The sequence below is a fragment of the Anopheles maculipalpis genome, chromosome 2RL, assembly GCF_943734695.1.
Source record: "Anopheles maculipalpis chromosome 2RL, idAnoMacuDA_375_x, whole genome shotgun sequence".
NCBI classification, from domain to species: domain Eukaryota; kingdom Metazoa; phylum Arthropoda; class Insecta; order Diptera; family Culicidae; genus Anopheles; species Anopheles maculipalpis.
The window spans coordinates 19878181-19897014 of record NC_064871.1 but is presented as its reverse complement, the minus strand read 5'-3'; the positions used below and the strand labels follow the sequence as shown (position 1 = coordinate 19897014).

General features: G+C 45.6%; 8 protein-coding genes across 8 annotated transcripts in view; 4 read left to right on the top strand and 4 right to left on the bottom strand.

The window, feature by feature from the left end:
• The window catches only part of LOC126565188 (zinc finger protein 845-like), a 252910-nt gene that overhangs the window by 217669 nt on the left and 16407 nt on the right, over positions 1-18834 (top strand). The window lies entirely within an intron of this gene.
• Positions 1-18834, bottom strand: part of LOC126557700 (T-complex protein 1 subunit zeta) — a 315666-nt gene that overhangs the window by 285981 nt on the left and 10851 nt on the right. The window lies entirely within an intron of this gene.
• On the bottom strand, positions 489-5652 carry LOC126559699 (uncharacterized). The gene is made up of 7 exons (XM_050215868.1): positions 5425-5652; positions 5098-5307; positions 4798-5021; positions 4461-4584; positions 938-3103; positions 732-861; positions 489-547 (listed from the first exon to the last, which is right to left on the bottom strand). The coding sequence occupies exons 1-7, from the start codon at positions 5580-5582 to the stop codon at positions 521-523; spliced, it is 3039 nt and encodes a 1012-aa protein (XP_050071825.1). The 5' UTR covers positions 5583-5652; the 3' UTR covers positions 489-520.
• On the top strand, positions 6430-7095 carry LOC126559594 (NADH-quinone oxidoreductase subunit B-like). The gene has a single exon (XM_050215764.1). It carries the CDS (start codon positions 6460-6462, stop codon positions 7093-7095), a length of 636 nt encoding a protein of 211 aa, XP_050071721.1. The 5' UTR covers positions 6430-6459.
• On the bottom strand, positions 8313-11536 carry LOC126556925 (poly [ADP-ribose] polymerase). Its single transcript, XM_050212484.1, has 4 exons — positions 11266-11536; positions 10851-11199; positions 9684-10781; positions 8313-9613 (listed from the first exon to the last, which is right to left on the bottom strand). The coding sequence occupies exons 1-4, from the start codon at positions 11522-11524 to the stop codon at positions 8314-8316; spliced, it is 3006 nt and encodes a 1001-aa protein (XP_050068441.1). The 5' UTR covers positions 11525-11536; the 3' UTR covers position 8313.
• Positions 12236-13469, top strand: LOC126558562 (SAP domain-containing ribonucleoprotein). The gene is made up of 3 exons (XM_050214595.1): positions 12236-12314; positions 12428-12521; positions 12617-13469. The coding sequence occupies exons 1-3, from the start codon at positions 12285-12287 to the stop codon at positions 13462-13464; spliced, it is 972 nt and encodes a 323-aa protein (XP_050070552.1). The 5' UTR covers positions 12236-12284; the 3' UTR covers positions 13465-13469.
• On the bottom strand, positions 14399-16107 carry LOC126558088 (chromatin assembly factor 1 p55 subunit). The gene is made up of 2 exons (XM_050214033.1): positions 15797-16107; positions 14399-15705 (listed from the first exon to the last, which is right to left on the bottom strand). Exons 1-2 carry the CDS (start codon positions 15816-15818, stop codon positions 14438-14440), a joined length of 1290 nt encoding a protein of 429 aa, XP_050069990.1. The 5' UTR covers positions 15819-16107; the 3' UTR covers positions 14399-14437.
• LOC126565206 (nucleoside diphosphate kinase 7) lies at positions 16187-18212 on the top strand. The gene is made up of 6 exons (XM_050222365.1): positions 16187-16198; positions 16816-17084; positions 17151-17505; positions 17576-17818; positions 17883-17999; positions 18075-18212. The coding sequence occupies exons 1-6, from the start codon at positions 16187-16189 to the stop codon at positions 18210-18212; spliced, it is 1134 nt and encodes a 377-aa protein (XP_050078322.1).

Below are 18834 nucleotides of genomic sequence, written 5' to 3'. Positions count from 1 at the left end.
CTCTCCATCGAGCAAGCAAACACACGAAAAACGACGTCCATAAGCGTTACAATTAGTACCGGAACGGTACAGGATATCCCCACCGGATATCCGCAGGATAATTTACGCTCATTACCGATCCTCTTCTGTTTTGCGCAGAAGATGCCTTTAATGCCGGAACACATCGAATTGTTGGAATACCCACCTAATCGGATACATTGAAGAAGTATTTGCTAACGAAGAATTATGCACAAATCAGTCACTAACCATGCATCGGACCCGATTGCACTGTTGCACGCTTTGTTTTGCTCATTCACATCCAACTAACCCTGGTTCCCACGATCAGGAAATTTGGTTTACGATTCCGCCGCAGGTATGCATTAAATTAATTTCTCAAAATAATCGGTTAATAACAAGACATTGCTCCTCATCGCATAGTAGAAAGAGAAAGCTACGCAGCATTCACAAACCTAAATCGGTATGGAGAGAACCGCCAAAAAAGTGCAGGAGTTCCCATTTTGTTCTAAATGCCTTGACTAAGCTAATAGTACGCACGGCGCGGATTATTCTGAAATGAACCGACAAGAAAGAACGGAATGTTTTAGCGCTCAAGGACACGGATTAGTGTTGTGCTTAATGGTTTTTTTTTTGAATAGTCATTCAAATCAAGAATCAACTATCCAAAGATTCATGAATCTGTTAAGATTCACCCAACACTAGTACGGATGGATCGGTCGACTTTGTCAACTTACCAGCGGATTCGGCCGAAAACGGTACGCCAACATCATGCGCTTACGGTACGCATCGTACTCGTTATCGTTGACTTCCGGATTGTCCGGTGCGATTATGCCCAAGCCCTGATTATTGTCACGCTGTGCGGCTCTGGAACACAAAAACAAAACAAACAAGAAATCGTTATCGCGCACCATCGGCTAAGAAGGGAAGCTAACGGACATACTTATTGATTGGATCCACTATACCGCTACCATCGGCACCGAGCCCCTGACCCTGCTTCCAGCCCAGCTTCTGCAGCATCTGAAAGCCGACGTTGTCCTCGCGCAACTTGTAATCCTTGTAATCGCTCAGGTTCGGCTGCCGGTTGTTCTTTTGCGCTTCGTACTTTTCCATAAACTTGCGCAACTCTTCCGGTGGCAAAAAGTCCCCAATGTGATGCTTACCCTCCGACTGGCGCGTAAGCTCGTTGGCCCACTTTTGTGTCGCTTCCATTTCCTGCTGGCGCAACTTGTGTTCCCAGGTACCGCCCGTCGTATCTTCGTCCGAATCGTACTCATACTTAAACCGGCCACTGTTGGCAAGCCGATCAATTTCCTGCCGTTTGCGTAGCATGTCCTGGTAAAGCAGATTGATCTTGTAGTGATCTTCCGCCTTTTTCCAGTCTTCCTCCGACAGGTTGGTGGTGCCGAAGTTTTGTCTTGCATACGCGAGTAGCGCCGGATCGGTACGACTAACGGTGGAGAGTTTGGTGGGCGGTAGGGCGGGTGGTGGTCCGGGTGGGTGTGCTGGTAGGGGTGGTGGTGGTTGCGTCCGGAAGCTCTGGCCCGGGCCAAACTGTGGTCCACACTCTGCCTGACCTCCCCAACGACTTTTGCGCCGTTTTGCGGCCTGCTGTTGCTGCTCTTCCACCGTTCCTTCGGCCGCACGCTTTTCACCCACGGTAGGTGGAGGTTCGGAGGTGCGTGTGTCGGATTTACCGTTACTTTGCTGCTGCTGCTGCTGCTGTTGCTGCTGGCCAGTTGACTGTCCCGATTGTTGTTGCTGGTCACGGTAGGAAACGAAATCGGAATCGGTTGAGCTATACTCGGGCCGCCCTGATCCACCATCCGGCCGGGCAGCACTCGTACCAGCATCGGCCAACGTTCCATTCGCTTCACGCAACCGAAACTCTTTATAATCCTCAAAGTTGGGCTGCCGATCGGACGTACGGCGAAACCGTTCGACAAAACGTTCGTAATCGTCGCGCATCAAAAAATCGCTCAAATGTTTCGGGCGTATGCGTTCGTACAGGCGCGTTATCTCACTGATCCAGCACATGATCGCCTCCAGTTTGACCGTGTTGAGCCGGTGTTCTTCGTCCGAATCAATCCGCTGCGTACCGTCCGTCACGCAGCGCAAAAACCGGTCGTGCTGCTCTATCTTCTGCGTCAGATCGTCGTACAGTAGCTGCAGGCGGTAGTGTTCTTCCGCCTTGCTCCAGCAATCCGGTGAAATGTCGGCCACCGTTCCGTAGTGATGAAAGACGTACTGCAGCATTCCGGGATTGTTGCGATCGATCGATGTCGAAGAGGCTGGTAGTGGTGGCGGTGGTGGTGGAGGCGGTGGTACATTTAGGTGTCCTCCGGTCCATGGAAGCGGTTGCTGCTGCTGCTTTTGTTGTTGTTGTGCTGCACCGGCCATCGTTCCATCCTGACTACCAGCCGTTCCTGTCCCTCCATCGGTATTCTCGCCCCAGCGTGACTTTTTGCGATATTTTTGCCGATGGCCCCGAGAACCGGTTCCACCTCCTCCCGTACCACCGCCACCACTGCCCCCCGTGGCACTACCACCCGCACCGGAACTTCCTCCATTTTTATCATTCATCGATTCGTTCGCACTATCACCCAATCCGCCATGATAATCATCATCGGAATCGGTCGAACTGCCGTCCTCTCGCCGATTGCCAGCGTCGAACGTTTTGCGCTTGAGATTCTTTAGATTGCGCTCTCGTGCCTCCCGCACGTACTCCGTGTCCGAGTCCGTTTCCGTTGTCGATTTATCGTCATAAAAATGACGCTCGTCGCCATAAAAGTTCGGCATCATGTGGATCGGAATTTCGGACGTTTTCGAGCTTTCCGGTCCGCCCACCAATGGGTGCTTCGAGCGGCTCTCCTGTCCCTCGTCGATGATCGAATCGTCCAGCACGTCAGCCGGATCGTATTTGGCATCATCATCATCATCATTATCGTCTTCTTCATCGCCACTGATCGGAATCGGCTCGTTCAATCGTCGGCTGTGTGCTGCTGCCATTGTAGCTGCTGCTGATACTGCACCGTCAGCCGTTTCTCGCCGTGCTGCAATCATCCGCCGGAAGCCGCGGTACGCCTCCGATTGCTTATCAAACACGAACCTAGAGAGCAAATACAAACACAAACATGCCACGGCACACAGAAAGAGAGAGAGAGAGCGAGAGCGTACCAATGGTAGTGTTGGGAAAGAGCCAGAAAAGGAATGAAACGGGAAATGGAGACAAATGAAAAGTATGAAATGAAACCAAAACAAATGGGAGGAAAAAATAGAATAATGTGAAGGAAATGTAGGGAAAGATATACAGAAAGAGAAAAAGAGAGAGAAAAAGAGAGAGAGAAAGAGAGAGAGAAGGAAAAAGAAAAGAAAAACGAAACAAAAATCGCACGTGAAATATTGTCAGATTTTTGTAAAACGGCAGCACCATCCGTGTTCCAGACCTGCTTCCTTTGGATTAATAATGCCAGTATGTATATATCCTTACGGCGTGTTATATAGCGAACCCGGACCTTCCTAAAGAGCGCTGAACGGAAATGCGCGTTAGGGAATTGGGAAGCAATTCCTATGTTGTTAAAACATCGAACTAGCTACCTTAGCTGTACTTTGTACCTTTAAGACTACGATCAACTCTGTCCTCCTTCTCCTGTGGTATGAGCTACACGTTCCTCTTCTAGATGCTTGATTTTTGTTAAGGAAACCTTACTGTAAATGTAATAGGTGGATAGATAAGTCTTAGTCCTGACAGGGTTTTTGTTGGTCGTATTCTATTTTTCTACTCAACTGAATTGCCTTAGTGAGCGAAGAAGTGCTTATAGCGCAATCTACTATATTTTTGAAGCCGTTTTAAAAATAAAGTTTGTTATGAGTCTCAAAAGATAGATCTGTTTCAGCAATTCCAGGTCCGAGAGTCCGGGCTAGACTTTTCAAGCCATTGTTTGGTTTGAACAGTGTTTTTACCCATCAAAAATCAAAGACTGATCAGTCCACCAAATCCATTTTTATCCATGCTTTGCACTACATCAGAAGTTGCTCCACTTAAAACACTATAACTCATCATCTAATATCAGTTGATTAGCTATCAAATTCATTGATTCATTGAAATTCATTCAAAACTGACAAAGATTTCAATAAAAATGTTACGCAACAGATCAGGACTACAACTTATCTACTCCCTGTTATAGACATACTCTTAGGCATGATCGAGGAACGGCTATAAATAATATCACACTGACCTAATTTAAAATCACGTAAACTGCTTATATTCAGCTAATATGCGATTCTTCTATAACCCTTTTCTATCGAATTACCCTAACCAGTATACACTTGGCAAACACACATTTTTGCTGATCTTATCTTACCCTCTCCCTTTACTAAATAACATACATGTAGTGTTTATATGTGTACAAATAGGCATATAGTATAGATAGTATAAAAGTGTAGTTAAAAAGTAAAACAATTACCAAAGCGACGGATGTAAATCATTTTTACGTGAACATAATTTATCTTCATAAACATCACCGATATCGGCAACCAATTGAATTAATTCTTCAACTGTGGTTGGTAATTTATCATGTTCTGAAAATACTATACAAAAATTATAACTAAAAGAGCAAACAAACCGGCATTACCGGCAACTGGCACACGGACGAACCACAACCCCACTGGCCGGAGCACACCCACCGATGGAAAAGGGACACCAGTTCCATCGTGCGGTCGTGTCGGAAGTAGTGGGACCATGTGGTCTTTTCGATCCAGTGTGTGCGTGTGTCGCCGGTTGATTCAAGGAACGGTACCAACCTTGGCTGTTTGGCAGTTCTACCTCGGTGCGGGCAGTGGCCGCACCACTCACACTGTTGTTCCCGTCGACTGCCACCGGTGGCAGATCGTAGAATGGTTCGAAATGCACGTCATCGGCCATTGTTGGTAGCTGGGGCGGTGGTGGAGGCGGTGGCGGTGGTGGAAGTGTAGGTAACAACGATGGTGGTGGAACGTCAAACTTGAACATCTGTTCGCTAGTGGTGCTAAAAATGAGACAGAACGCATTAGTTTCCTACAAGTTAGGATAAGGAAATACGGAAAGACGGAAGGGAAGTTTACCTAGCGGACACACCCACAGTAGAGGTGGCTTCAACGTTTACCGTTGCGTCCGGATCTTGTTGCACGACCGGTTTCACCTGATCGTCGGTCTGCTTCACGATCTTCTCCCTTAGCTGCTTGAACCGTTCGAGAAATGATCCGTCGTTGCTGAACGGTAGCAATACTTTGCCCGTCGTGCTCGGTTCCGTATCTTCCGGCGTCTCCGTTACGCTGGCAGTAGCCGATAAATGATGCGCAAAGCGATATTAAACATTACATAAGACAACAAAACTCCACCAAAAGGCCTCGGGAATGCCACTCCCGCAAACTGGGGACAAACTGCGTTACCTTGGTTGCGTGTCCTTCGTTGCTTCGGCGGCAATCTGTTTGGCCAGCTCGAGCGTACGTTGCTTCTCTAGAATCTGCTGTCTTTTCTGTGCGATCAGTTGCTCCTGCTTCGACATCTGAGCGAATCGCTCAGTACGGCTGAAGTTGATACGAGGCATACCGACACAACACACGCCCACTGTAACGCACTCCCAGCAACAGAGTGGCCCGAGAAGACCCGGGGGTGGGGTGGGGAGCTGAGGATATGCAAAGATCTGGACGAAGAGGTGTACCCCCCTCCGCTAACCGTTGTTTTGTTCGGCCCGGTTACAGCCGTATCACGTTAGCACGGTGCCGGACACACTTATCCTGGCAGACGGCTTGGCGAACACGACGAAACCACACGCACCAATCGGCAAGCTTTCTTGCAACACCTCGAAAATCGATAAAATTTTACTACTTTTGGACCACCATTGTCCAAATGTTTTCTTCTGCCAGTTCTCCTTTTTTGACACAACGGCAACGTCATGCCGGGAGCGAGAGCTGTGGGCTAACGTCACGCACACAACAAGTTGTTTATAGCAATGTAAAATTAGTTTGCCAAGCACGATGGATGGGCGGGTGTGTGTTTACAAAAAGATTACAGTTTTGCTTATCATTGGTGCTACTTATCCGTTTTGGATTAATTGAATTTGAAATAAATTAAGGTTCTGTGTTTACTTTACTCTCAGGACATTGGGATGATCGCATAGGATATATTCACGCAACGGAAGTTTATATTCAACAAAATGTCCAATTTAAATTATAATATTTTATAACAAACCATGAGTGCAATTTTCTATGATGCACTTTTGGAAAATATAACTCATAGTACTTCATAACTTGTTTCGTTCGATTTTGAAAATCTAATCTCAGTTTATCGGTTTTATTGCGATGAGATAATTGAATGACTCATCGGAATAACGAACGGCCATCTGCGCTGTTAAATATGGTCTATGCGTGCGAACTGTTACCTCCAACAGTACACTCCAAAAGACTCCCAGAGTCACAACCATCATGTTTGCCGTTCGAGCTGCAATTACAAAGGCTAAACATCCCAGGGTCATCATACCACTTTCTGATACCAACAACACGGCTGCTCGATATAAAGCTACACTTCCGGTGGTGCAAAAAGATAAACCATCCTGTCTACCGTATTCCCCGTTTGGAGCGAAACAACCGAATACGGCAGAATGGACCGTGGCACGTTTGGATGATTTACTTAACTGGGGCCGTAAAGGCTCGATGTGGCCTTTGATGTTCGGTCTTGCGTGTTGTGCCATGGAAATGATGCAAGCTGCTGCCCCACGTTACGATGTGGATCGGTTTGGTGTGCTGTTCCGTACCTCACCACGCCAGACGGATATGATCATCGTGGCCGGAACGTTAACCAACAAGATGGCACCGGCGCTAAGGAAAGTATACGACCAAATGCCCGAACCGCGTTGGGTTATTTCGATGGGTAGCTGTGCGAACGGTGGCGGGTACTATCACTATTCGTATTCGGTGGTGCGAGGTTGCGATCGGATCATACCTGTTGATATCTACGTCCCCGGATGTCCACCCACTGGGGAGGCTTTGATTTACGGCATTCTGCAACTGCAGAAGAAAGTTAAACGCATGAAAACGGTACAGTTATGGTACCGTAAGTAGGCTGCCAACAAGCTCTTCTTTGATCGTATGCATTTTTTTAAATTATAGCCAGCTGTACATAATTATAAGACTATTTGTATAAGCATTTTGGTGTTTGCTTATTGAAATAAAATATTTCAAAAACTTTAAAATAACCAACCTGACCGCTGAATGACTGAAATATCTACAGTGACCGCCAATGACATAAGACCTTTGATTTCGATAAAACGGTGATTTCGATACTTCTACTTGGTGTAACTTTACCGAATTTCGGTATAATGATCATCAGCAAATGAACTATTCATAACTTCTTTGTTTTTGGCCAAAGTTTATCAAGAATTGTGTAATAATAAAAATCCTGCAATGTTGGAAAACTTTTCGACCCAGAAAAAAACTAACTTCTTATCAGCACATCTACTAACCAAGGAGCTTCATTTAAAATTGGGTTCATAATCTCATATTTTTGCCTGATGTGCAACAGACGGTGGTCTTATTTTATTGGCGGTCACTGTATAAATAAACTGTTCTACTCATGCTGATGCAACGATTTCCAGGGCTAAAAATAGATTGTTTTGATAAATTCCAGCGGGATATAGATTGTTTAGATAAATTCCAGCGGGATATAGACTGTTCCGTACATTTTTCGCCCGGGGTTAAGCTTATTGGCGCATTAAGATGAATGTTTATGAGGTAGATTTTCCCAAATTTTATAATCTAAAGAAAAAGATAATTATTAGCATACATATCGCCACAAACCGTAGCTTTATTTCATCCTTGCCAGTACTTTAATGGTACGACATTACGTGGTAACTTATGTGATTAATACAAAGGTCCAACATATGCCTTTTCCTGAAACTTATGTGTGCTGGTTTAAGCATGTTTCAAACTGTTTCCATGTTAAGTATATACGAATGCAACATTTTATCGTTTAGGACGGCTAAAGGATAACGTTTAGATTAATACTTCGCCATCAATTCATTGGTTCATATGATTGGTGTTTCATAAATCGATACGTATTGGTTTTGGCTTTCTACATGTGTTTTGAAACGTAAGAAACTGATACCGTATACACAGTAGTGTGTTAAAAGCTAGCAAAAAAAACGCGCATTTAAATCCATCGATGCTTGGAAAAATCAAACAAACTAAAAAAGAAAATCAACAACTACGAAACAAACAAATCGAATCCTGTCGTCCGCACTTTCACCAGACGCAGGCACCAGTGGACCAACCGGCTTAGGCTTAGTATTTGTACTTGAAATTCATCTTGAACAGGTATTGACAGTTCACCTGTCCCACGTCGTACACGATGAATTCGTTGTAAAGCAACGAGCTTTTAACCTTTTCATCCGATACACCTTTACCCATCGGTATCTCTACCCCATCCGGACGGAAGTGCGAACCGGATGGATCGGGCTGGGTACGTCCGATACCCTTCACACTGTGCTTACCGGTGGCCAGTTTCTTTACGTAGTGTGCCTGCAGATACTCTTGCATATCGCCGAGCGCTACCTCACACAGCAGCATCAGCCCAGTAGAATCGACCATATTGGTGCAACAGTAGTTAGCCGATTTCGACACCATATCGGCAAAGTAGATACCCTTGCCGAACATGTAACCCGTAACCGGTGCCTCCGGTGGTGCAATTTTCAACCCGTGCGTTAAGATACCGGCAAAGTTGGTCAGCCGAGAACCGTGCCAGAGCAGTTTGCGGTTGTGCAGCTTCTTGAATGGTTGGTAGCGACGATCCTCACCCTTTCGCTTAATGCGGAAGATTTCAGCAATCTCCAGATCGTACGATTGGTGTGTTTCGGCATGCGTATTACGCACGTACTGTTCGAGCAGCTTAAACTCTTCCGAATCACGTGCCATCGGTTCAATGGCTGTCTTGAGCTGTTCGTAATGCGCATCGAGCGGATTCTTCCCATCCTTTCCTGTGTCGTCGGATTCGTTCAACAGCGAGTATGCGAACTCGATCTCCATCAAGCTTTCCAGCATGATTTGCTTGTCCTTTACCTGTTCGATCGTATCGAGTACTGTGACGGACGAGACGCCGAAATTGTGCGGAATGAACGAATAGAATCGGTTCGATGCATCTATAAACTGTGCATTGGAGCCACCGCTACCGATTAGGTTGGAAATTTCAGACAGCACCTTCATGGCTGACTGCAGCTGCCGCTTGGACAGTTTACCGAGTGGCATCTTTTCCATGTCCAGCTCAAATTCCAGCATTACACGATTCATTGCATCCACGTCGAACAGCATGCGAACCAGCTCCTGGACTGCTGGTGCGAGTTTTGATTTAATGGTACTATTTTCGGCAAGACGCTTTGTCTTGGTTTCGCTGTAGTCGATTTCGACAGGATAAAACATGCCTGGCATTTTGTGGTACTTAGAATTGTGGCTAGTCCAATCGTTGCCGGTCTTTTCCAGGAACAGATCTTCAAACGCATTCATCGCGTCGTCAGCCGTCTTGTAGCTTTCCACTTTTGTACCCCCGATTGTGGTACCGATACGTCCCCAGGCACGGAACAACCAGTATCTAGGGATGGGTCAAACAAAGAAAATGAGAAAACCCGTGCATTCTCAATCTTCGCTTGATGGATACTTACTTTTTTTTATTATCGTCTTCAAGTACCTGCAATTTGTAGAATGAATTCTTATCTGCCTGAATGTCAACCTTATTCAGCACGCAGTTGTAGATGACGCGGTCATTCTTGTACACGTGCGCCCTATCTGCAAGATTCGAGTCCGGATCGACGATTAGTCCACTCTTGATTTGTAGCTTCATTTTGGCCGGTACCGATTTTTCGTAGATGCTCTTTTTCGCGCGCGATTTGCTTTCTTCCTCGGTCGGGATGCGTGTCTGCGGATCCGAACCCCAATCGCAGATGGCCCGGCTAGTGATAAAGGAAAGGGCACCGCCGCCCTGAACATCCTCTAGGAATTCTTCCGGCACTACCTGAATCTGTAGTTCCTTCGCTTCCTGCATGCGACTGTTCAGTCGTTCCACTTCTTCCGGCGTAGAAATGATGGCAGCCGTGTGGCTAGCAATCTTCGTCACCACCTTACCACCCAGTTTTTGAATTTTGAGTTTCAACTGATCCTTTGGTGTGACTGTTTTGCCCAGTATGACAAACTCCATGTCGTAAAGCGGCGGCTTTTCGCGCTTCACCCGAGGTTCCGAGGGCAACTCTTCTTCCTTCTTTACGCCTTTCATCACGGTACTGACGCTCGGCGGCACATACCGGAAGACGCGATCGCGAACGACCGATTTGTACTGCTTTAAGAACGAGTATTCCGACTTGAGGTCGGCCGGTATTTTGGCCTTCTTTCGCGGTGGTGCCTTTTCCGCATTCATGCACTTTACCCACTCGGTCAGATTGCCCTGACATACGTAGGCCGCCTTTTGGAGCACATACTGGCCACCGCATTTCGAGCAACGCTCGAGCGCACCGAACAGAAGCGTATCGCAAACACGGTCCAGTACCGGATCATTACCCTCCGGTATGTCCTGATCGTTTTGAGCGAGAATTTCGATCAGTTCGGCTTTCTTAACTCCGAGAGACTTCAGCTTGTCGCGTATCTTGTAAAACGCTTTCTGCTGTTCAGCGATCATCTTCTCTTCGACTGCTTCGGCCGCTTTGTCTACCTCGTCCTTAACCTCTTCCTTCACCTTCTTCGACGGTACACTTTCCGCCTTAATGGCACTGTAAAGGGAGCATATATTGTAATCCAGTACATCATTCGAACCAAAGCTAAGTCAGACAGATACTTACGGCAACAATTTCTTCAACGTCGACTGATCCTCCGGTTTCATGGAACGGTAGCCTGGCAACGACTCGCCCTTCTCAAAGTAACCTAGATCGGAGCGTATTTTCGCAAAACATTCGGCATGATGCCACAACGGCTGGCCGCCATACTTCATTCCTACCTCCGTATCGTAGACTACCTTCTTGATGCGCATTTCGTCCTTCAGGATCTTTATCTCACACCCGCGACACATAGCCCGTCCCGATGCAGCATACTCTACGCCATAATCCTTCAGCGATTGAGCTTCCGCTGCGGTGCGTTTTTTGCCTTTACCCTTGCCCGCAGCAGCCGGCACGACTCCCTTCGCGAACAAAGCTGCAATTGAACGTAGTCATAAATGTTCCTTCCGCGCTTTATACGGGGCTTTGCCATTTTGCTTACCAATTGCGTCGCGAATTTTCTTCTGATCCTCGTAGCGCAGAGCCTCAAAGTTAGCTACATCTCCTTCGGTGGCCGGTCGCTGCTTTTTAAAGAAACAATCCTCGTGGTACCATTGGGCCACCTTACCATCGTGCATTGGCGATTGAACCATCGCCGCAAGCCGGAGCACATCCTTGTCGATCTTTTGCTTACACAACCGGCAGGATGCCCGGTTGCTCTTGGAGTATTCCGCAAGGAATGGTAGTTGCTCGACATCCATCGTTTTCTCTACACGGTCTTCACAAGTCAGAAGTACACCCTTTCACGCACACGGAACACGAAACTTTACTGGCGAAACATGTACTGCGCTGAATTTACAAGATTTTTCCCGGAATGGGATAGCCAGCGAGTGTGGCGATCTGTGCGTTTGACAGTTGTTGGTGTGGCGCGAAATTGTCAGGCTTCTGTTTTTTGAACACATGCATGTAAACAACGCATTCGGCCAACGGACAACAGATGTTTCCTGATAGGGATTATTAAATTTATGTAAAAAGGATCCTATGGCGATGAGAGAATGTATTATTTAAGCTTGCTTGAATGTAAACTAATGACTATCCTCGATATTTAAAATAATATTCAGACATTCAGAATGTTTGCTGTTTGCTTTGATAACGGTAGCTTTAACGTTCAAGAATTATCGTTCACTATTATAAAAGTTCATGAACATTTCACAAAACACAATTTTTATTCGTTTATTGGAAATAATAATGGTCGTTATTTATCTATATTCCGCGTGTTTCAACGGTGCATTTCAAGATATTCACCTTGGTAATTGTGAAACTTCAAATTGAGCTGTCAAAAACGTCAACTCAAAACAACAATCAAGCTATCATAAAAAAATACTCTTCGGGTATAGAAACACTTTTACTTTATTAAATAAAGCTGTAAGATTAGTTGTAATCTTATCGAAAGTATTGTTCCAGGAAGGTAGAAACCATTCTCAGCACTGAACGTTCGCAAAACCACCGAAGCACCGCAAAATGAGTGATAGTGATGTGTCCAAGATGAAGGTAACTAGGGGACGCCGCCATAGCCGGGCATCCCAAGCAAGCGCACGGTCTAGGTACAGGAACCGAGTCAAAAAACGTTATCATTTCTTTTCCTTTCTGTACCCCGCCTGTAGGTTGCGGATCTGAAAAAGGAGCTGAAGGCACGAGGCTTAAGTGTAATGGGCAACAAGAACGAGCTTATCGATCGGTTACAGACTGCATTGTTGGGTAGGTCATCACTAGCATCGTGGTTCAACTAGATGTTGTTGTTGTTCTTGTATCTGAAAAGTGATACGCTTAACAAAAATTGAAATGTTTTACAGATGGTGGCGATGTACTAGAGGATACGGCCAACTCAGAAGATCTGCTAGACGACGAACTGAACGATGATCTGCTGGACGAGGACAAAGATCTCACTGATCCGGCAGCGGAGGAAGAGCAAATGCTCAAGTCGCCCACGCCGAGCGAAACATCGAAATCGATTTCGCCCGACCAGCCCCGAAAGCCGGAAGATGAACCGCACCCAACTGCGGACAAGTCCGACACGCCAGCGGCAACTCCACGTAAGATATCTCTCAAGCGAAACATTTCCATCACAAAGCCCACACTTACAACGGACACAAGCAGTCCGCTGGCCGCCGAAGCACCGAAAGCACAAAGGCAACCATTTTCCACCACGCCGTCCAGCAGTGCCGCCAACAGTGGAAGTGACGGAGAGCCGGAAAAGAAAGTTGTCAAGCTTGGACAGCTTACCGCTCTGGAGAGGTTGGAGATGAGAGCGAAGAAGTTCGGTGCCACAGCGGGAACAGCATCGTCCACTAGTTCGGCCGCTACTACTGGCACCACCACAGCTACGGACAAGATGCAGGCCCGTGCGGCCAGATTTGGACTGACCAGCGCTAGCAGCGTTACCGCCCCAAGCAATAGTACACCGGCATCGCTGGAAGCACTAAAAAAGCGTGCTGAACGGTTTGGTTGTTCCGTATCGTCCGAGATGAGCAAACTCGAGCAGGAGGAAAAGTTGGCAAAGAGACAGGCCCGCTTTGGGCAGACGGCGACTACCACCGGGAAAACGATGGCATCAAACGGTGCCGGAAAGGTTTCAGCAGCTTCGGTGGATTACGCCGAAAAGGCTAGGTTAAGATTGGAGCGGTTCAAATCTGCCGCTTAAGCGCGCGTGGATGGAATCTTTGTTTTCCCTATTTTTTCGGCGAAACATCGTACTTTTATGCAGTTTGTCTGATAGTTGTATCGTAAGTCTCATTTGGGGGTGATGATCCAAGTGTTTACAGAGCGTCTCCGGCGGAAGATGATATGTCTAACAGGAGCGATATAATGAGCTAAAAATGTACTGTAAAATAAGACAAAACTCAATGATGTAGAGCGTGTCAGTAGTGACATTTGGACGTTAGCGTTTTTTTTTCAATCCATCATAAATAAACTTAATATATAATGGAATTTGTTTTGTTTGTTCCTCCATTTTGTTTTGGGAGTTTTAATGTTATCTTCATTATGTTGAGATATCGAACATTGATTTTGAGTCCGTATAACTCAAATCTAGTAACTCATTATACATGTTGACTATAGCAACTAACCCTTGCTTGCTCATCAAGCCCAACAAGCTCTTCGCAGTCTTGGCCTACTACAAAAAATCCACGATACCGCTCAAGGTTAAGACCTCTCTACCATCCGTGCCTTTCTGATAGACATGTCTGTTCAAATAGATTTTGCAGTTTCGTCCGGGTCATTTTCATGACATCATCAGCCCTCATTTTTCCCAGTGAGAATATTTTCCACATTGAAACAATTATGTACTGCTGAGTTTGATTTTATTAAATGTTATGATAACTCCTACCACCGGACAGCTAAGTGCCCGTGGAAGGATCTTCCTCTACATATAAGGATTGTGTTTATTTGTCCGTCAAATGAACCTTTTTTATTTCAAACATATACTGATACAATAACCCTCACGTAGTACTTCGGCGGCACGTTATGATAGGAGAAATATCGCCATTATATACCGCAGTTCGCATCAAGTAAAAAAACCGGAAAGATAACATAAATTCAGAACGAAACCGTTTTTACGTGAGACACAACATAACCCTTTGCAAATAATTATGCGCGAATGTATTAAAAAATCGAGATTAAGGTGCACCACCCTCAATCTCACTTGCCGGAACATCCGGATCCTCGTCGTTGTACATGTTTTCCGCCATCTGCCACACCTGCATAATGTTATCCTCCGACACGGAACAAATGACCCACGGTTCGTTCGGGTTCCACGAAAAGTCCGATATCTTGGCCGTATGGCCCCCGTGAATGAACAGCAACTCTGGCGGCCCATCTTCCGCATCCTCCGCGCTCTGCTCCTCCCCGATCTTCGACAGATCCCACACGTGCAGTCGGCGATCCGTGCCAGACGAGGCCAAGATCGTTTCGTTGTGCGGTGACCACTGCACCTGGAAGATCTCATCCCGGTGCGATTCGAACGAGTGTAGTTTCAGCTTCAGATTGCGCAAATCCCACAGTGCGACCGTCTTGTCTGCTGAACCCGTCGCCAGAATAAATTCCGAGTACGGATTGAAGCTGAGACAGTTCACCTCGGCCGTATGTGCGTCAACCGTATGGGACGGTTTCGAGGTGTTGTTGCACCGTGTATCCCAGATCATTAGCTTCTGATCGTCGGCCACCGAACCGAACAGTGATTCGTGCAGCAAATGCCAAGCCACATCTTCTACCACCGCCGTGTGTCCGGTGAAGATGTTCTTCGCATCGATCAACCGATGCTCCTTCGGTGTGGCATTAATGTCCCACAGGCAGATGGTATGATCGTCACTGGCGGACAGCAAATACCCGTTCAGGTTCGGGTTCCACGACAAACCGTAACCCTCCTTCTGGTGGCCACGCAGTCGCAGATCCGGATGACACTCTCCACTCGGTTCCGGCTTGCTCGGATGTTTCGTGTAGTCGAACACCAGTACATCGCTCGATGGTGTTTTCGTGGCGATCACGCACGGATTTTGTGGCATGTAGCGAGCCCGGTTCACTTCACCCTCGTGGTTAATTTTTATCTCAATCTCAATCTTTCCCGACACCGATCCAAATCCACCAAATTCGCCTTTCTCATTATCGTAGTGGCCCGTGTCGAACTGTGCGTCCTCATTCGGCAGCTGCACACTCGCGATCAGCAGATGATTCTGCTCGTCCGATGTGTGCGTACCGAGTATGAGCCGGTGCACCGAGTAATCTTTCCCTTCCGGCTTCGTCACATCCGGCAGCCACTGGGCAGTTAGCGAAGGCCACTCGAGCGCGTGTGTCATGACCAAATCGTACAGGAAGGGAGTGTTTTTCTTCCAAATTTTGTACTCCTCATTAATGACACGCTCCTCCACGGCATCATCGAATGCTTCTGCTGCAAACGGAGGACAAATTGCAGAGGAGGGACATTATACCAACAGTGTAACAAGAGGCAAAGGATCAACATTGTTTCGCTTTCCACTTACCACCATCTGCTCGATCACCCATTTTGATGCACCCTGTTGAGGAACAACGGCTCCAAAAACCGAACTTCACTTGAACAAGCTCCCGCCAAAATGGTCAACCTTGGCAAATGGACGAGAGCTACAGCGGAACGGCGCCGTTGGGCTGATTTTGGTGCCTAGCAGCAACAGCAAGTCGGTTCCCGTACCTCTTTTTTCGACGCTACGTGCGCGCGCGTCTCTGTATGTGTATGTGTGCGTGCGTGCGTTTGTCAAAGCGGCGTTCAGTTCCACTGGCCACCAAAATGCCGAATAGCAAATATTCTACCGGCAACCCGAAACACACAGCGCAATGAAATCGAAGCGTTTACTGGCTCGTTTGTTTTCCCCGACACGTGCACACGCTGGGAAATGATGGCAAAGCACGTAAAATGCCGTCCAGTGCAGCTTTCACAGCGAAATTCACAGTTCTTTCCCTTGACGAATGCAACACACAGTAGCACACAAAATGCCGCACTTTTGGTATGATCAGAGTGTGTACAACTAAGGTAAGACAAGCTGATTTTTTTAACCGGTCTGCTGTCATGCGACTGGCAATTGTCTATACACCTTGGACATGAAGGCTCGATTGATGTGGATAATGCAGCGTTTACACGGTTACATATGTACAACAATTGAAAAAATCTGTGTTTTCGCTTTGCTTATGAAATAATGTGCTGCAATTATGCTTTAACCAACTTTTTTAAAAGTAAAAATGAAGCTATTTCTGTGACATTACTAGAAAACCCAGTAAGTTCAGTTCAGGTAAGTTCAACCGGATACAATCCCTGCAATTAGGTTACCATTGACAACAGCAACGGACCGTGTAAACAAAGTAAACAAATAAAAACGGTTGCGATCTCCCTAGCAAATGTAGTTGCCGTCTGGTCTGGTGAAAGTAATTTAAAAATCACTCCACTATCGATGGTAAGCATTGTATCAAACATCATTTAAAGCATTGTAAGATTATTTCATTTTCCTCGCACATATCGATGTTTCCTTAGAACACAAACAGCAACGTGTATTTGGGAGAATGGTATCAGAAAGAGGCCGATCTCAACCGGCAGCTGGTTGTAAGCTTCTTCCCGAGCGATAATTCGGTGGAGCTGGTCGATTTGAAAACGCGTAAAACTTTCCTGCGTCGTACGAAAATCGAAGAGCTAAATGAGAATGATTTCTTCATCGGGGCGAAACTGCTGATCTTTGGCAAGCAGATCAACATTCTCGATTATGGAGATGCCAAAACAAGAAGCAAAAAGTCGGAAGAACAACTGTGAGTAACAGTCCAATGCGTAGTTTGCAATTGTAAAGATAATTTTCGTAATTTGTTTGCCCCCAGTTCCTTCGGGTTGATCAAAGCGGAAGCATTGCTACACATTGGTGAAATACTGACAAAGATACACAAGGCCGGTTTGGGTGTTCGTCGGTTGGCAATGCTAAAGATAGACGAAAACTATTCCTCAATGCTAAAGTCTGTCCGTTCGGAAGCTTCCAGTTTGAACTATCTGATGGACTGTATGCCTAGCCAGGCGTTTGTCGCACTCGAGATCATAGGCAACAATGCGTACAATCAGTACCGGGAGTTGTGTGGACCGGAATCACTTTCTGAAGCGAAACAGTGCGCCCCGAACAGTTTCCGTGGATTGTACGGGGAAGACGTTTACTGTTCCCGATCGGCAGAAGAAGCGGCCAATGTACGTATTGTAAATTTCTTCACATCAGGGAAAAAGCTACACAAATGTAATACTCGTTTTCATATTGCAGGAATCACGTTTCATATTTTTAAACAACGACATCAAGCTCGTACTTCGTTCGTCGGCCCTTTACACGAACAGCACGTTGTGCATCATCAAACCGCACGCTGTCCGGGAAGGGAAAGTGGGAGAAATAATAACGGAAATTTTACGCAAAAAATTCACCATCACCGCCATTAAGATGCTACGTTTCGAGCGGCCTAATTGTGAAGAATTTCTTGAAGTTTACAAAGGAGTCGTCCCTGAATATGAGGTAATTGTTGTTCATACTTACAGCTATTGTGTACAATTACTAATATTATTTTCCTTCCATATAGTCAATGGTAATGCAAATGATCAGTGGCGACTGCATGGGGTTAGAAATTACAAACAAGTACGATGATAACCGTAGTACATATCAAACTTTTCGCGACTTTTGTGGTCCTATCTGTCCGGTAAGCGGTTATAAAAGAGATTAAGTGGGCCTAAAGTAACTTTGCTGCAATTCTTATACCTGCTTTTTTTCTCAGGAAGTCGCTAAACTTACCAGACCACAAACGTTGCGTGCCATGTTCGGGAAGAACAAAGTAATGAATGCCGTACACTGTACAGACTTGGAGGAAGACACTGCCCTCGAGTTGGAATATATTTTTAAATTTCTAAATTAATGCATCGATTTTCACTACACAGTGAGAAACCTCATTCATTCCGTCCAAAGTAATAGTGTAATTCTAGTGGGCCTCTAGTGGCCAATATGAAATAAAATTTAGATTTGCTTTTTTATTTATATGCAAAGTGTTTATATAGCAGTACGACCTGGCCGTTCTACATGGATAAAAAAATAAGTTTTTATATGAGGCCAGTGAGTTACCTAGTATTTTTTCAGTAAAAATGCAGTTATGCGACCAAGTGAGTATACAGAGTTGTTCGTACCTTTGAATAGATATACTTTACCAAATTTAATAAATAATAGCCAATTTGTCTTACGGTTATCATCTTTTTTCTGTTGATTAACAAAATTGAGTGTAATCTTGTAATATTTCAATAATTATTATAATATAGTAATATAGTTATATAGTTTATTATCATTATAATAAACTCTCGAAGCACAAAGAAATAAAATATCAGAAAACGGCTATTTACACGACAAAGTTGAGGCAAAAAGACAACGAAAAAAATTAAAATTTTAAAAATAAAATAGTTTTCGGGGCGAAAGGATCACCACTATTTGGGGGCAAGAGTACCGCACAATTTTCATTAATTTTAATGAGAATTTAGCTATTAAAAAGA

What these genes read in the sequence shown, in the direction of transcription:
- LOC126558562 (XM_050214595.1), top strand. Translation starts at nt 12,285, where the DNA reads ATGAGTGATAGTGATGTGTCCAAGATGAAG. An exon ending in GTGATGTGTCCAAGATGAAG is followed by an intron (nt 12,315 to 12,427) that starts GTAACTAGGGGA and finishes CCCCGCCTGTAG; the next exon opens with GTTGCGGATCTGAAAAAGGA. An exon ending in GTTACAGACTGCATTGTTGG is followed by an intron (nt 12,522 to 12,616) that starts GTAGGTCATCAC and finishes AATGTTTTACAG; the next exon opens with ATGGTGGCGATGTACTAGAG.
- LOC126556925 (XM_050212484.1), bottom strand. Translation starts at nt 11,524, where the DNA reads ATGGATGTCGAGCAACTACCATTCCTTGCGGAATACTCCAAGAGCAAC. An exon ending in ACGTTGAAGAAATTGTTGCC is followed by an intron (nt 10,782 to 10,850) that starts GTAAGTATCTGT and finishes CTCCCTTTACAG; the next exon opens with TGCCATTAAGGCGGAAAGTG. An exon ending in GAAGACGATAATAAAAAAAA is followed by an intron (nt 9,614 to 9,683) that starts GTAAGTATCCAT and finishes ACCCATCCCTAG; the next exon opens with ATACTGGTTGTTCCGTGCCT.
- LOC126565206 (XM_050222365.1), top strand. An exon ending in CGGCAGAAGAAGCGGCCAAT is followed by an intron (nt 17,506 to 17,575) that starts GTACGTATTGTA and finishes TTCATATTGCAG; the next exon opens with GAATCACGTTTCATATTTTT. An exon ending in TTTGTGGTCCTATCTGTCCG is followed by an intron (nt 18,000 to 18,074) that starts GTAAGCGGTTAT and finishes TTTTTTTCTCAG; the next exon opens with GAAGTCGCTAAACTTACCAG.
- LOC126559699 (XM_050215868.1), bottom strand. Translation starts at nt 5,582, where the DNA reads ATGCCTCGTATCAACTTCAGCCGTACTGAGCGATTCGCTCAGATGTCG. An exon ending in AGAACTGCCAAACAGCCAAG is followed by an intron (nt 4,585 to 4,797) that starts GTTGGTACCGTT and finishes ATTTTTGTATAG; the next exon opens with TATTTTCAGAACATGATAAA. An exon ending in GATTTACATCCGTCGCTTTG is followed by an intron (nt 3,104 to 4,460) that starts GTAATTGTTTTA and finishes TTTGCTCTCTAG; the next exon opens with GTTCGTGTTTGATAAGCAAT.
- LOC126558088 (XM_050214033.1), bottom strand. Translation starts at nt 15,818, where the DNA reads ATGGGTGATCGAGCAGATGGTG. An exon ending in GGGTGATCGAGCAGATGGTG is followed by an intron (nt 15,706 to 15,796) that starts GTAAGTGGAAAG and finishes CTCCGTTTGCAG; the next exon opens with CAGAAGCATTCGATGATGCC.
- LOC126559594 (XM_050215764.1), top strand. Translation starts at nt 6,460, where the DNA reads ATGTTTGCCGTTCGAGCTGCAATTACAAAGGCTAAACATCCCAGGGTC.